This window comes from Mytilus edulis, chromosome 2, assembly GCF_963676685.1.
Source record: "Mytilus edulis chromosome 2, xbMytEdul2.2, whole genome shotgun sequence".
Classification (NCBI taxonomy): Eukaryota; Metazoa; Mollusca; class Bivalvia; order Mytilida; family Mytilidae; genus Mytilus; species Mytilus edulis.
Window position 1 is genome coordinate 91,840,068 of NC_092345.1, and position 16,497 is coordinate 91,856,564.

The following is a 16,497-nucleotide window of genomic DNA, read 5'->3' on the forward strand; positions in this document are numbered from 1 at the left end:
TCACAAGAACGTACAGACTATAGCAGAGACTATTTAAAGTCGCTTATTATAGAACTCCCGCTAACATTTTTCTCTTTATCCCGAAGTCTAACTTTTCGATTCTTCATTCTTATGCCTTTCAGAAATATACGAACAGAAAACATGACTGTTTTCTTTGGTAATTGTAAATGTTATAGAAATGTTTTGTTGAAAAGTGAACTAATTTTGCCCATGCCTACTGTGACTAAGATTTTTAAGAGGATAAATGAACCGAAATATCGATTATTAGCTTACGGTAAGTTCAAAAGAGGTAATAAGATACACCACGGAAAAATCAATCTAGCGTATGATAGCTTCTTCATTTTGATAAATTTTCTTAATGTTAGAACTTTACATATTCCAATCACAATAAAAGGCTATATGCAACTGAAATCTATTTGTTAGAGTAATCTACAACTCGTATGTTAAAATCAATAGGAAAATATCTGATTTCATACAATATTACTTATGGTTCAATCTTAAAAAATAAGTTTGCGCTATGTTTGAAATTGAATTCCTTATGGTAGTCAAATAGAATTTGTTTATTGATTTGATATTCATGTTTAACGATACTTATATTTTGTTTGATTGATGTTGATGGGAAATGCCGATGGAAAAACTTTGTAAGTGGCCAGTGTTCAGACGTTTAAATTTTGACTGTTGGATTGTAACCTATAGAATAATTCTTGCATAATGACTGAGACAATTTTCAAAATAGTTGTTACAGTTGTTACAAAAGATGATTTCGCATTTGTTCTACAGTTGTTCAGCTGCAACTTGGAAAGAAATTAAGCGCAACCATTACTTATTTGAGGATAAATAAGACACTGCATATATTTGTGACGGACTAGACTTATTTTCATATGTACGCTACGTGTCGCCGTAAAACTGCATTTACGGCCGTCAAATCGCCAGTTGACGGTTCGTACGGGTGTGTTCTTTTATGTTCTTTGAATGTTCTGTCTTATTTCTAAACATCTCATCGAATTATAAACGGCATCAGATAGTTTAAAACCGCAATTGTATCCTAAAAATACATAAGAGTGACATAGTTAACCAAAACCAAAATTATGTTGGAAGTAAAGCTATGTATTCATTTTCCTATACAAATTAATTCATTTCGGTTCACAATGTCTTTCAATGCAAAATTGACAAACTCAAGTAAAATTTCAATATTGTATACAAATGCCATCAACACTCTGACAACAGAAACATGCAGCACTCAATTACTTTATTGATTTTATGGAAATTTGTTAACTTGTGAAAAATATGATAGAGACTCTTCAATAATCAATTTCCTTTATGATTATACCACTTTTAGATTGGGACGCTGCGAGTGAAACAAGTACAGGGTAAATTGGCCTTACTCCTTTTGGTATTTACCGTAAATTGGCCTTACTCCTTTTGGTATTTACCGTAAATTGGCCTTACTCCTTTTGGTATTAACCGCGGTAAATTGGCCTTACTCCTTTTGGTATTTACCGTAAATTGGCCTTACTCCTTTTGGTATTTACCGTAAAAGTTGAGTTGTATAAATGACAGTCCTTCTCAACATTTGTGAGTTGGTATGACCCGACCTGTCTGTCATCTTTGTTTGATCTGAATAAATAAAATTGTAAACGTTTCTTTTTTTTTTACCAAGAAAATGTTTGAAAGAATCGAAATACACGTACTCAGACAATGTACTCACTAATCTGATGTTCCGTAGTTGACGTTTGTCTATGTAATTTATACGTGTTTCTCGTTTTTTTTCGTTTTTTATATAGATTAGACCGTTGGTTTTCCCGTTTGAATGGTTTTACACTAGTAATTTTTGGGGCCCTTTATAGCTTTTTGTTCGGTGTGAGCCAAGGCTCCGTGTTGAAGGCCTTACATTGACCTATAATGGTTTACTTTTATAAATTTGTTATTTGGATGGAGAGTTGTCTCATTGGCACTCACACCACATCTTCCTATATCTAAATCAAAAGTAAAGCAAGAGAAAAAACAACTATAAAGACACTCTCTTCTAAAGTTCCTGTTAGTATTTCATGAGATTGTGTGTGCCGTGTTATATAATCTCTCATAGTGTTTTTCTAAGAAGTAACAATGAAGACATCATTCCTGATAAAGAACAGACAATGATAGCCAAACCCTTTTGAAAATTGTTGTATGTCGAAAAACAAATTTTACCCAAACAAGGTTTTCAAGTCGTATTTGTTCACCCAAAACAACCATGTAGTCATGTAGACTTTTTTTCGTTGCTTTGGGACTGACTACGAGAAATGCTATTTGGGTTTTATTATAATCATCTTGTTTTTAATTTAATAAAGAAAATAAGTAAGTATTACGATGGGATCGTGGGAATTACTGATTGCCTACGATTATTTATTAATTTGTTGGTGTATTTCAATGATTTTTGTATCAAATTGAATTAAGGATTATGTCAATTCTAGAGACCTTTACTAGGTTGACATTTCCACGACATTGTCTGCAGTCACGACTTTTCTGCGATATCGATATCACCGGAAGTCGCTTGTGTTGCATTTGATTGTAGAAATATCTTTAAAATGTTATTAATTTCTATGGTGTTTTATGTATATAGATAACATCTTATTACAAGGTGAAAATTATGTAATACTAGTTCTTGCCTCCTTGATTTATGAACATGTTTCTAATCTGTCCATTCTCTTACATCGTTATCATTCTAAATTAAAACACCTTCGAAATCAAGTATTTGTTATAAACACAAAAGTGTTTTGGGGAATGTTATCGTAAATAACAAAAATGAAAAAAAATGTGCATTATAAGATGATTTAAAACACTTTACAGGAAAGATTTTGTGGGGAGGGAGTATGCAATGTTTTGTTTGGAACATTTCATTTCGTTTAAGATTCATTGATACTGGTTAAACATTTAATCATAAAGTAATCAGCAATCTCGTAATCAGAATGTAATGTATTCATTATTACAGCCAAATTTAAACGTGATTTATTACAAGTACTTGTAACATATCTATGTTAATTTAATATAAACACTAGAATTATAGATAATGCAAAGTGATATGATTGGCAATGAGGCAACTATCCATAGAAAAAAATGAGAATGTAAACAACAACTGTAATTGGCTACCGTGCGGCATTCAGAGATGAACAAATACCATATCGTATGGTTAGCTATAAAGGCCCTTAATAGCAAAACGTAAAACAATAAAAGATTGTTAGTGAAATTGATATAGATTGATTAGAACTTTTTTTTATATATTCCGTGCAAGTAAATTCCTACTGATTGGTTAGTGTCTGGTGGTCATTTCCTAGGATTTACTACCGGGCAGAGTGTCTGATCACACACATTTATTGCATATAATTCATGTCAATCTTGTGACTGAAAATGTCTTACTTATCAATGGAACTGACGGGTGTGATAAATTGATCATTTTTGCTGCTGACTATTAAAGCGGTATTTATTTGCACGGGCACGGAAAGAAAGGAAAGCTCCAAAGAAGCGGCCAACAACAATACGACTGAACAATCAGAAATGCACATAAAATGCACTTGGTTGAAAATATAATCATGTTCCTACAATAAAACATGGTTCTATTAAGAGACGTTTTTCCTACTTCCTTATTAAGAAAAGTGCATTATTCCGGCGTACGTTTTAAAAGGTGGCACGGTAGTATTTGCATTCTAGAATTTAGGTTGCTCTTTTGTGTACCCTACTTAGGTTAATGTATCTAAACAGTGTGATTGGACAAAAAATACAGTATCAACTGAACATACTTTCCCAAACTGAGGGATGAATCAGGTGTAGAAAAATATGAAATAATTTTACATACAGATGAAAATGAATTTTTGAGAATTTTTTAAAAATTTTTATTCACTGCACCATAAAAGACCTAAAAGTACTAGTGGCCTTAGGTTTTCAAAAATAGCAAAAAAAGAAAACGGTCATGATACATATTCAAATTCATTTCTGAATAGTAAAATGAAAGTACTTCAGTTAACTGTGAATGTAGAATTTTTTGCAGTGTTAGAAAGTGTTGAAAATTCTAAAAAGGCTATCATTAACCCTATGGGCCAGGAAATACTACCGTGCCACCTTAATCCCGCGTTTAATAGACATATTTTGAGGCAGAAAGTTAATTATGTGGTACACAAATCTCACATAAGCTTATCATACAAAATTAGATATTTATAGCATTCATATAGTTATGACAGTGTAAGAGCTTACTATACGACTGAATACACTGGTTAACTTTTGAAACCTTTAATTTTAAGTCTACTTCGCCACTCGTGTTTGGGTCACTGTCTTATGGTTGTTTTCCTTCGTGTCCTTTCCAAACGCAAATATAGGATGTTGTTAAATGCATATAATAACATGTGTTATTATATTAGTAAATGAATAAGACTAAGTATACACTGTACGGAAACCCATTATTAAAGAAAGATAATCAGATAAATACTGGCATTATTGCCATAGCAGAGTCTAGAAGGTATTAATGTTGATCCAAGAATTAAGGTCAGTTGTAGGAAAAAGGTCTTATGAGAGCAAATTCTCACTTATGGAATTATTGCAAATTGATTCTGTCACTAATGCTTAAATAAACTTAATACAATGGAATAGAAATATCACCGAGGTAGTTTATTATGCAGCTTCTGTAATAAAGTGATGTCCTTAAGAATCTAAGAAATATGGCCACTTACATCTTATATCTATTTAATGAGATAGTCTTATAACTCTCCGGGACATTTTATTTTATAGATTTAAACTAAACGCTACATTGGCGTTCCTTCCGTGGCTAAAACGTCTTTTTTCTGACCATCGAATTAAATATTGATGCTTATTGGTAGTTGGTTTAATAACCTGTACCAAGTCGGGAATATGACAGTTATTTATGATATATTTGAGCTTTTGATTTTGTCATTTGATTAAGGACCTTCCGTTTTAAATTTTCCTCGGAGTTCAACCTTTTTGTTATTTTACTTTTCACTTCTGGTAAATTCTGCGCTTTAAACAACAAAAAAAAATTAAAAAAAAAAAAAAAAAACATACAAAATTCAGAATATAATCGGAAGTGAGTACATTCGTATCAAAAAAATATCAACTTAACCCACTTTACGGTATACGGCATCAAAATGTAAATTCAGAATGTCAAAAATATACAATTGTAATTAAGTCAGCCCGAACAAAGTGTACAATAGTCGAACTGCTTGTTAACCGAAAGGCAATTACTTTTTGGTATTTAATCGATTTTAACCTAGTAATATTTGATAAGACAAGAATAGCAATTATTCCATCAAGTGTCCTTACTAAATTGGTTTTAGACGTTTATACAAATGGCTAACCAATAAAATGTATTACACTACAAAGTCAAACTGTCATTTCAAGTTTTAGAACCTTTTAAACTCAAAGTTTATAGGTATAACATTGGTAAAATCAGTTGATTTTTCTGCAGTCTGTTTTTTACTTCTATTGGTCTGAAAAAATAACATTGAGTTAATGTTATCTGTTGATAAAAATACAGCTGTTATAACTATACCTTTACAATATACCTAGCTGTATGTTGGATATTATTTCATTGACATCTATTCTAATTATATTTCGATTTGACTAAACGCTCGTCATATAGAAGTATTTGTAACCAATATACCTGAGCAATATACAAACTAAGAATAATTATAAGATATAAGATAACAGATTATATTTACATACAAAAAAGAAGATGTGTATGATTGCCAATGAGACAACTCTTCTAGAGACCAAATGACACAGAAATTAACAATTAAAGGTCACCGTACGGCCTTCAACAATGATCAAAGCCCATAACGCATAGTCAGCTATTATAAAATGCCCCTAAATGAAAATATAAATACATTTTAAAAATTCATATAAAAGATAGCACGAATCACCCAAAAGAACTGTAAGGCACAATAGCCTCATTACATGACAATACATGTTACTTTATTTAAGACCGTTTTCCGTTAGCGTATTTTACTCTGTGAAAGTGAAATAGGAAATTGAGAACAATTTGTTTTCACCAGAGAGTAAATGAGCATAAAGTTGATAAACGGAAACTAGATATGTACGTTCTCTCCCCCCCCCCCCCCTAATAACATACCTGTATCTATCATGGTCTGTGTCAGTCGCATACACATTGCCTATATGACATGAACATAAATGTATCTAGGGTTCAAGGCCAGCAAACTTTATTTAAGTAACGAAATCATTTTAATTTTGTCAACTTTTTAAAGGATTCATAGGATGTATGCAGCACTTATTTGCAACCCTTTTAAAAATCGTATGAATTTACATCATTTATCATGGTAATTCTATAAATTCAATAAAAGGAACCTTGACTTGAAGTCAATAGCTGTACTTAAAATAAACAATATGATTAAAAGCTGCGACAGGTGACAAAGCTAACTTGCAGTACTTAATCATTCTGCTGCAGGTGATAAGAGTCACTTCCATGAAACATTCACATATGCTACTTCATCATTATTACCGAAGACTGCCTATTTCTCTTAATAGAAAAACGAAACAATAAACACAGACACAACGGGATGCGGTTTCAAACAAACACGAACATAACTATACGTGTTGAATTTGTATATATTTATATTAAAAAAGAAGACGAGTTTATATATAGTTTAATAAAGGCGTTGTAAACACATTAGAAGTTAATTACTTATTCATCTTTTTTATAAACTACTTTTCCGATACACCAGATGTTGAATGGATAATGTGTTTGAGTGATGATTTTATGTAAATAACATATTTATGTAGATAATTATAGTTCTAAATTAAATTTACTTTTTTTTTCTGATGTCTGATGTTATGAATTAAAATTATAAATGTACCCCACCATATTATGTATGTAACTGTCCAAAGCCAGGACCTGTAATTCAGTGGTTGTCGTTTGTTGCTGTGTAACATATTTGTTATTTTGTATATAAATGAGGCCATTAGTTTTTTCGTTGGAATAGTTTTACATTTTTCATTTTGGAGACTTCAATAGCTGACTATGCGGTAGGGATTTTGCTGATCGTTGAAGGTCGTGTGGTGACCTATTGTTGTTAAATTCTGTGTCATTTGGTCTCTTGTGGAGAGTTGTCTCATTGTCTATCATGTCACATCTTTTTATTTTTATATTGAAGTCAATGGTATAACTATCCATGACAACAGTTTGTTCATTATAAAAATATGTGTTCTGTATATTCAAACCATCGTCAACAGTTTAGAAAATATGAAAAAAATATATTTCAGTCATATGACAACAATACCTGCTGGTATATAAATCATGATAATGATGTATAATATTAAAGTATTATCTTGGTTATCAACGTTTTTTATTTGTACACTTTTAACTTATAATCCATTTAAAGGCAGACTGAATAAAACTGTTTATTGTTAAAACAAAACAATTACAATATTCTTACATGGATAGTTTTATCATATAATGTAACCAGTACATTCCCAATAAAACTATTGTACATTTATAACACAATAACAGTTACTGATGATAGTTTGCTTGAAAGCATCATTTGAAAAGAAATGTTGAAAATACATAAACATTTTGTCATACTCTGGTCTTTATTTATAGAAGTTATGTTGAACCCTTAGAAGCCGTTTGAGTTTTAGTGGTGTTGGGTTTATGGCGCGTTAATAACTTATACCCCAGGCCTTGAAGTCATAAAAATTTCAACCACAGATCTCTTTTATTCATATTGTTATTTTCCTTTCAGATAATGGAAACAGTTATTGTAACATGACATGGGATGGTCTGTCTTGCTGGCCTGCCAGTCTTGTCGGAGAGTTTGCCATTATACAGTGTCCTCAGGATATGCAAGGAGTAGACAGCACACGTAAGTATATCTTAGGTTTTCAATTGAAAGTTCACAAAACTATAATTCCTAACATTTCATTAGAGGAAACTAGAACAACATGAACGATTTTTATATGATTATTATTGATAGAATATAACAGAAGTGTAGATGCAACATCAAAAACGAAAGAAGACAGGAGGATAGCATCAATAAGACCACTAGGTAACCAATCAGAATAACAGTACTACTCGGTTAGCATTAGTCTAACATATATTAACGACTTCATTTCTTCTCTAATGAAATTAATCTATATGCACGATAATCGGAGGGTGCCATCAATGTACGAAAATCGTTGGGTATTGTGGCACCGTTAAAGTCCATAATTCCTCTAAAGTCCACAACACCGCTAAAGTCCACAACAAATTTCCGCTAAAGTCCACAAACTTTCCGCTAAAGTCCACAAAATTACCTCCGCTAAAGTCCACAAGAAAACGCCGTTAAAGTCCACAATAACAAGTTCCGCTAAAGTCCACAAAAAAGCACCGTTAAAGTCCACACCAATTTTTTTATTGTTAAAAACATATTATTCGTTATTTTTATCCCGTTAGTACAATACAAAGCATTGGCCTTTCTTCTCGGTAGTATTTTTTTTTATCAGTTTGATACATGAAAAAAGAACAGTATCGGTATATGATTTTGTTCTATCAATTTTGATCTTGATGGCCAATTTGGACATCATTTCTAAAAAGTTTGTAAATTCGTTATTTATTATTACTGCATTCAACAAGTGATTTTTTTCTCTTATTCTTTGCATATAATCACTTTTTGACATAATTAATGTACAAAGCAAATGTGCCTCCTAATCTATAACATTTGAACGGCATGCAACAATCTTGATTATATCATTAAACAAAAAAATACTAAGTTTATGAATTCCCAAAGGTCTCCTGTCGCAAAACTTTTAACCAACGTTTAACGTTATTAATTTCTGTTATGATTTTCAGAAATGAAAAATGAAGCCAGTATGATAAATTCCAAATAAAAAAGAAAATATTCTATGCTTTAAGTTATATTTTTATCGATTAGTATCAGATATCGATGCGTTGAATGGGTTTCTACCAAAATGTCACAACAAAACCTGATTTGATCGATATAGGAAGATGTGGTATGAGTCACAGTGACAATAAGACAACTCTCTATCCAAGTTAAAATTTATAAAAGACCATTATAGGTCAAGGTACGGCCTTCAACACGGAACCTTAGCTCACACGGAACAGCCAGCTATAAAAGTCCCCAACAATTACAAGTGTAAAACCATTCAAAAGGAGAAACCAATGCCCATAAATGGGGCTTAAGAAAATATACATACACTAGTTGTTTATCTTGGTAAAGTGTTTTAATCACATGTAAAATTACTCACAAGATTAATTTCTATAAACTCACAAAACGCTAAATCTGTTCTACAGTATTAAACCAATTAAATTGTATTGAAAAGAACAGAAACATTCTTTGATATTATATAATTCGTAAAAGTTTCAGCTTAAAACTTCATACAGTCTAGTCTTCCATTTAGCCTTTTCAAAATACTAAAAAAAGTATCTTTAAAAGAAATTAACTCTGAAAGCGATATCGTGAACTATGATGTGACGTACATTTTATCAATCAATATGACTATAGGATCGTTCAACAATTGTTGGTGTTCGGGCTCAATGCAAGATGAACGTTCCTATCGCCTTTATTCTATATCCACATCCTGTCTTTATCCTATATTCACACCCTCCAATGCTCATAGACACTTATTTTTATTAGTTCTGGATTTCTCAACACACAAATACGTCGGCAAGTTTTTTTTTTTATTTGGTCATACTTTTCTTCGGTTAGTTTTGTTTTTCATTTTTTGTGTAAATCAAATTTTTGGATAAGATATAAACTTTGTGTTGTATCATCAGAAATTGAGAATTAACGCTTCAAAATAGATAAATTACCAAATAAACAAATAAACCTATGAGAGGTCTGCTTCTATTGGTACTAATTTTGATTAAAATCTTACATGAAATAGTTCCTAAATATTTGTTATGAAAAATACCCGTAGATTTCATGATATATATATAACAATTAATTATAGGTGACAAATACTTCTGACCATTTTACTTTACTGGCTTATCGGTTTTTGAAGTACAACGTTCCTAAATGTTTTAAAAACTTATCTTCCAAAATATACATGTATGTACTTCCACAACTTCAATTGCAATTTGAGCATTTGAACTTAATTTCATACTAAAAAATGTAGCGTCACTTTTTAGCTCACCTGGCACGAAGGGCCACGTGAGCTTTTCTCATCACTTTGCGTTCAGCGTCGTCCGGCGTCGTCGTCGTCATCGTTAACTTTTACAAAAATCTTCTCCTTTGAAATTACTTAAACAAAGTGTAACTAAACTTATCCACAATCATCATAAGAGTATATAGTTTAAAAAATGTGTCCGATGACCCTGCCTGCGAACGCAGATGGCAGACATGGCTAAAAATAGTACATAGGGTAAAATCCGTTTTTGGTTTATATCTCTGAAACTGAAGCATTTAGAGCAAATCTGACGGTGGCAAAATGTTCATCAGATGTAGATATATCTGCCCTGAAATTTTCAGACAACCAGTTGTTGGGTTGCTGTCCCTGAGTTCTTTGCTATTATCTTAGATTTATTATAGTATCTAATGATATCTTATACTATAAATTATGATTTTAACCTTATTTTACATGATTTCCAAAGGATCAGTAAATACAGGTGAGCGACACAGGCTCTTTAGAGACTCTAGTTTATTTGGTTAAAGTTTTTATTTCATTTTCTGACTTGATAAATTTGACAAATGCACATGTATGGTCGACCTCATACTAAACCATACGAGTATACTCATACGGTACGAGTATACGTTCAGGTATACTTATATGGTCCACATTGTACGCGTAAGGGTTCAAATCAGATATACTCATATTGTCTGGAACATATATATACATGTAGCATTGTTGAAAAAAAACTTATACTTGTACTCATCATGGATAATACACAATACAGAACCACATCCGCGTATAATTTATTCAATTCATCTTTCATTCTGAAACAAATTCATTTTCCTTTTTGAAAACAAAACAAACAGTTGTTTATAATGTCTGTGTCATTTTGGTCTCTTGTGGACAGTTGTCTCATTGGCAATCATACCATATCTTCTTTTTTATATGCAAACCAAAGAGTGATGGAAATCTGCTGACACCACAAAATGCATGAATGTGTGGTATTCTTAATCATTATTTTGATTTCAAAAAAGATCATGATGGATCCAAGTCTATTTTTGAGATTTACGGACCGTTTTGGCTGCTGTGGAACATAACAGACGCTGAATGGAAATCTTACTTATGTTTTATAGATATTGCAAAGGAAATTTAAATATCAAATATAGGCTCCAAATTATGTCTCCAGCATATACATAAAGAGAACGCTATATTGGAGTTTCTTGTGGATGGACAAATATTTACTAAAGACGAAAAAGAGTATAATAGTTAGATAACTTTTCAGAAATGTTGTCTGTTTGATTGATAGAAAATCGCATAAAAATCGATAAAGCAAATACTATAATTTTTTCATTCATCAAAAATATAATTTATGCTGACAAGAAATACTTTCTAAGAACAAACGTCCGTGCTTTTAATTAGATCTATAATATCGGGTGTAAAAAACAGAAAATTGTCTTTTAATAATGAAAAAAAAATGTTTGGACTTTAACGGTGCATTTTTGTGGACTTTAGGGGAACTTGTTGTTGTGGACTTTAACGGTGTTTTCTTGTGGACTGTTGTAAATGTATATATTGGTTATTTCCAAGTAAAGGAATATTGTTATTATTGTATTAAGAGAGTTTATATAAGTTGTCAGAAGTTATTTCTAGTATTTAGTATATTGAATGAGTAATTAACGTACGTTTTACTTTATGTTATTAGCTGTATCGATAACGTCGTATATGGCGCAACTTTGTCATGTATTGTTCAGAACGTTACCGTTGGGTCAATATTTTAAGCGTGAACCCAAAAGTGTACATTTATGAGTTCTTAACTGGAAGAATTAATATGTCTAGATATGTTTATTTATAAGAGTGTTTGATTATAAGCATTTTGAGTCGAGGACTCCTATATTTTATGTAAGCGTTTTACGTTGTTTTTCTTCCTGCTTAGAATATTTACTTCCGGTAATTTGAAATAAATACCGTCAGTAAATACCGTCAGTGCAAGTTCGTCAGTCTTTGCTGTGTTTACTTTTGGCTTGCAGCAAGGCTCATCCCGGGGGTTCCTAGAGGTAAGAAGCAGCGCATTAGCTGTATGCCTCGCATTTTATATTACAAGTAAGGGTTATAATTTAGAGGTAAGAAGCAGCGCAGATAGCTGTATGCCTTGCATATTTATTTATATTGTCAAGTTAATCCCGGTTGGTCCGTACGAAAATACAAGTAAAAGACTATTATTTTAGTAGCTCCGCCCGTATGTAAATTATATATATTATGGTTGGAATATTGTACTTGTATGGAAATATATCGGCTGTTTAATAAAAGTATCATTTTTACTATTGACTAGTTATTCACGCTACCAATGATGATAGAGAACAGACAACAGATTTGACGTCCGTATTTATTTATTACCCCGTGCATTTACTAGTTTTATGAGATATTCGTATTTGCTGGCTTTATAACTATATCAAAACATAGCAAGAAGCAGAAATTACGACATGGACTTTAGCGGAGGTCATTTTGTGGGGTTGAGTATATTCCTCTTCCCAAGTTGTAATTACCTTTTTTTTTTTATCTTATCAATGTGCTAGTTCAATTTTGTCTTGGTTGTTCCAGGCTGCAATATTCAATTATGTTTCTATTTAATTAAATAACTTATTTGTTTAAATTACCAAAAGATAAACACATTGTCATTTGAGGAAAATGAGAAAATAGATACTCCCTAAAATGTCAGCTAAGGTTAAATTCTTTTTTTACATTATATTCTACGTACTCCTTGAAGTAAAAAGTCAGCTAAGGTTAAATTCTTCTTTTACATTATATCCTACGTACTCCTTGAAGTAAAAAGTCAGTTAAGGTTAAATTCTTCTTTTACATTATATCCTACGTACTCCTTGAAGTAAAAAGTCGGTTAAGGTTAAATTCTTCTTTCACATTGTATTCTACGTACCCCCGAAGTAAAAAGTCAGTTAAGGTTAAATTCTTCTTTTACATTATATTCTACGTACTCCTTGAAGTAAAAAGTCAGTTAAGGTTAAATTCTTCTTTTACATTATATTCTACGTACCCCCGAAGTAAAAAGTCAGTTAAGGTTAAATTCTTCTTTTACATTATATTCTACGTACCCCGAAGTAAAAAGTCGGTTAAGGTTAAATTCTTCTTTCACATTGTATTCTACGTACCCCCGAAGTAAAAAGTCAGCTAAGGTTAAATTCTTCTTTTACATGAGGAAAAGGATGGGACGAGTTCAAACTTTCAACTATTCATTTGGGATTTTCGTAGAACAAAGGTTTGTCAAACCCAAGCTTGCTCAACACTGTAATTCGAAATAAAACTATTGTTAACACAGAGAAATTAATGTAAATAAAGCGGATATTTTTGTACGGCGTGTTGCCTGAGCGTGTTGCGACAAATAAAGCGGATATTTGTGTACGGCGTGTTGCGACAAATAGTTGTTTACTGCACGGGGATCAGAATATGTATTTTTTTCTATCAAAATTGTCTTTGCTTCAGGGTTCACTATATCCAGTGTGTGGTGCTACACAGTGGATAAAGTCCCCTCTATAAGAACTATATTTTTTCATATCAACTCCATGATCTTCTTTTTCTACCCTAAACAAACGTATTTTGGCAAGGAGTTTTAAAGACAGCCGTAAGTTCTTTCATTAAAAAGAAAATTGCTATCTTATACTTAAGACTTTGGGAATACATCACAAACGAGAATTGCGAATAAGTTTGATACAAAGCGTACTTAAGCGACAAATTACATTGTACATCGATACAGATTGAATCATCACACGTAGATAATTAGGGATAAAACAGTAGTTATACAATCTTTCTTGTTAACTTGACGATGAAAGGGAGCGAAAGGAAATTGATTGTCATAGCATAGCTGATTTATTCGTTCCTAAGACGAAAACTATTGAGAATGATCCAGAAAATATTAATCACTTTCATAAACATGAACGAAAGGAACATTATTTGTAGTCATTTTACGCTTGTTAAAAAATCGAGTGTTATGACAAAATAATAACAGGACTTATACTACGCATTCAATGGTGGTTTGCCTTAGTTAGATCTAATAAACACTTCATCTACCGATAATCTGTCCCCCAGTTACAGACAGTTAGAGGTCCTCTCGAGATCTTTATGGCCATAATGTAAATTGACCTGTCAAAATAAGTAAGATTCCTCTAATGAAACATCATTACAATAAATTATTGTAAGCACTTCTGTATTTATTGCTTTTATAGGAACTAACGTGTTTCAGTTTATTATACAATAGATTGATAAATTTATAGCTGGCTTAACGTTCAGTGGCAAGTGTTTTAAAATGTATTTATATAGGCCCCAACACATAAATAAAAACATTTCGGTTAAGTTTTACGACAGAGCAAATTCAAAGGAATAAGGAGTACTGAAAAAAATGACTGAGTGTTCAGGAAAGTTGGGGAATAGACATGTGAACATGCTTCATGTTCTTACTGGTCCTTTATTAAAACGGTAAAAAAGATTAAGGATCTGAAGAATTCCCAAGATCAATCAGGCATTCCCTGTTAAGAACACGAGAAGGCTGAGAAAGTCGCATTACAAAAGCTTATAGATTAAAACATATGTAGTTCATCCCAAAAGGATTTGACGGATTCATCCGACAATCTGCAATGTCTACAAAAACATAAGAATCATTATACAATCAGAGGTAAGTAAGGTAGTTTCATACACATACCTTGTTTTAAATCATGGAACTAATTGTTTTCCAAGGATGCATATAAAATAGAAAATAAAAGCAAAGGATGCACAGATCAGTATAGTATCAACTTGTTTTGGACATTCAGTTTACTATAAGGACACTTTTAATCTTATCAGAACTGTAAAAATAATCTAAACATAGAAAAAATCGAAGTATAAAGAAGACTCCTGATTATAATCTTGATATACTCTTTTTTAGTAACGTATCTAATTTGAAAGCATTATTTCTTTACAGAAAATGCATCAAGATTATGTACAACTAATGGAACCTGGGCATTGAAATCTGACTACAACAGTTGTTTGACAGATACAAACCCAAAAGACTTGTACAATGGAGTTGTAAGTACTGTTATTAACGTGTGTATGCTGTATTTACTTTGAAAATACTGCAATCTTTAAACCAAAGGTGGTCTTTATTTGGTCATACAAATTAGTTAGGTTTTCCATTTTGTCTTCGAACAGTTTTAAAGGTGCCTTCATTTGTTGAGCATTTTCCGACTTCTACTAACAAAAATTCACTAGATTTGTCAAAGTGAAACCCGTTTGCAATAAACGTATCCTAATCCTATGTATTTGAATCAATACTTGCATGCTTTATTTGTGTCTGTTAACTTACTGCATGTTCAAAGAATAGACTGCAAATGACTTCCTCTTATATACAATGAATAAAGGGTGGATACGGTAAATATTATTGTAACCTTTAGCAGATGCCGTGATCAACACCACTTAAAGCAAACTGCAGAATTTTTATTCCATTAGTACTGAAATTAGATACCACAGATTGCATTTTATTGTGACATCTTTTTTGAAACCAGGTGCACAAATGTTCATCAAGAAGTCTCGTGTATCAGATCTCACATACATTTCGTTTCTTAGAGATTTACTGGTTTTCTCATAGATAGAATCAAAATATGTTCTGCATGTATTGACTAAAGGAGTTTTTTTTTCTACATTTTTCATATTTTGTATCAATTATTAACACCACGTAGACTTTTCATTCCATGTAAACCATGTATTATGGTACCAGAGGCGTGATTGAAATTCTTCTCATCTTTCTTCCAAAATAGCTCGACTAATAAAATACTAAAAAGTGTCGTAGGTTTAGCGTCCTCTATATATACACTGGAATATAAAGTGCGACACTAGAATGATTTAATACTCGGACAAATTTCATAATAGCAAGACAGATCTAAAAACATGAGAACCGTTGTCCTTCTAATATCACAACGAATTAGTCTGATGTCATGACCTATTGAAAACAAAATTAGCGTGGAATTCAAAATTATCATTAAAGTGCAAGTACCATAGTACGATATTATTATTTCCCCTGTTCTGAGTAATGGCTTTTGAATTTTTCTTCCTGTCGTTCACCAATAAAAACAACTGGATCATTAAGACGGTTGAATCGCTGTACATTACTTTTTCCTTTGCTTCATTAACTTAAATCATATACAATTGTGTAAAAAAAACATGAATAAAAATCCAGTATCAATTTTTCAAATTATGGCCTATTCAAAACCATTATATTACTGAAAACCCGATTTCAGCTGTCAAAGAAAAAAATGAAACAAATTAATATTGAAGTAAATCATAGTTTATTGATAATAAAATGTTAAAAACCGAAGTTAAACAACTATATTTCGTCATTAAAGATGTATT

The 16,497-nt window shown here is 31.7% G+C and overlaps 1 protein-coding gene across 9 annotated transcripts in view; it reads left to right on the top strand.

The window, feature by feature from the left end:
* The window catches only part of LOC139513445 (corticotropin-releasing factor receptor 2-like), a 181,270-nt gene that overhangs the window by 146,026 nt on the left and 18,747 nt on the right, over window positions 1–16,497 (top strand). For all 9 annotated transcript variants that reach the window (XM_071301926.1, XM_071301922.1, XM_071301928.1 and 6 more), the window contains 2 exons: window positions 7,743–7,862; window positions 15,074–15,177. In XM_071301926.1, the coding sequence (XP_071158027.1) occupies window positions 7,743–7,862; window positions 15,074–15,177 (224 nt within the window). The remainder of the gene's footprint in view (window positions 1–7,742; window positions 7,863–15,073; window positions 15,178–16,497) is intronic.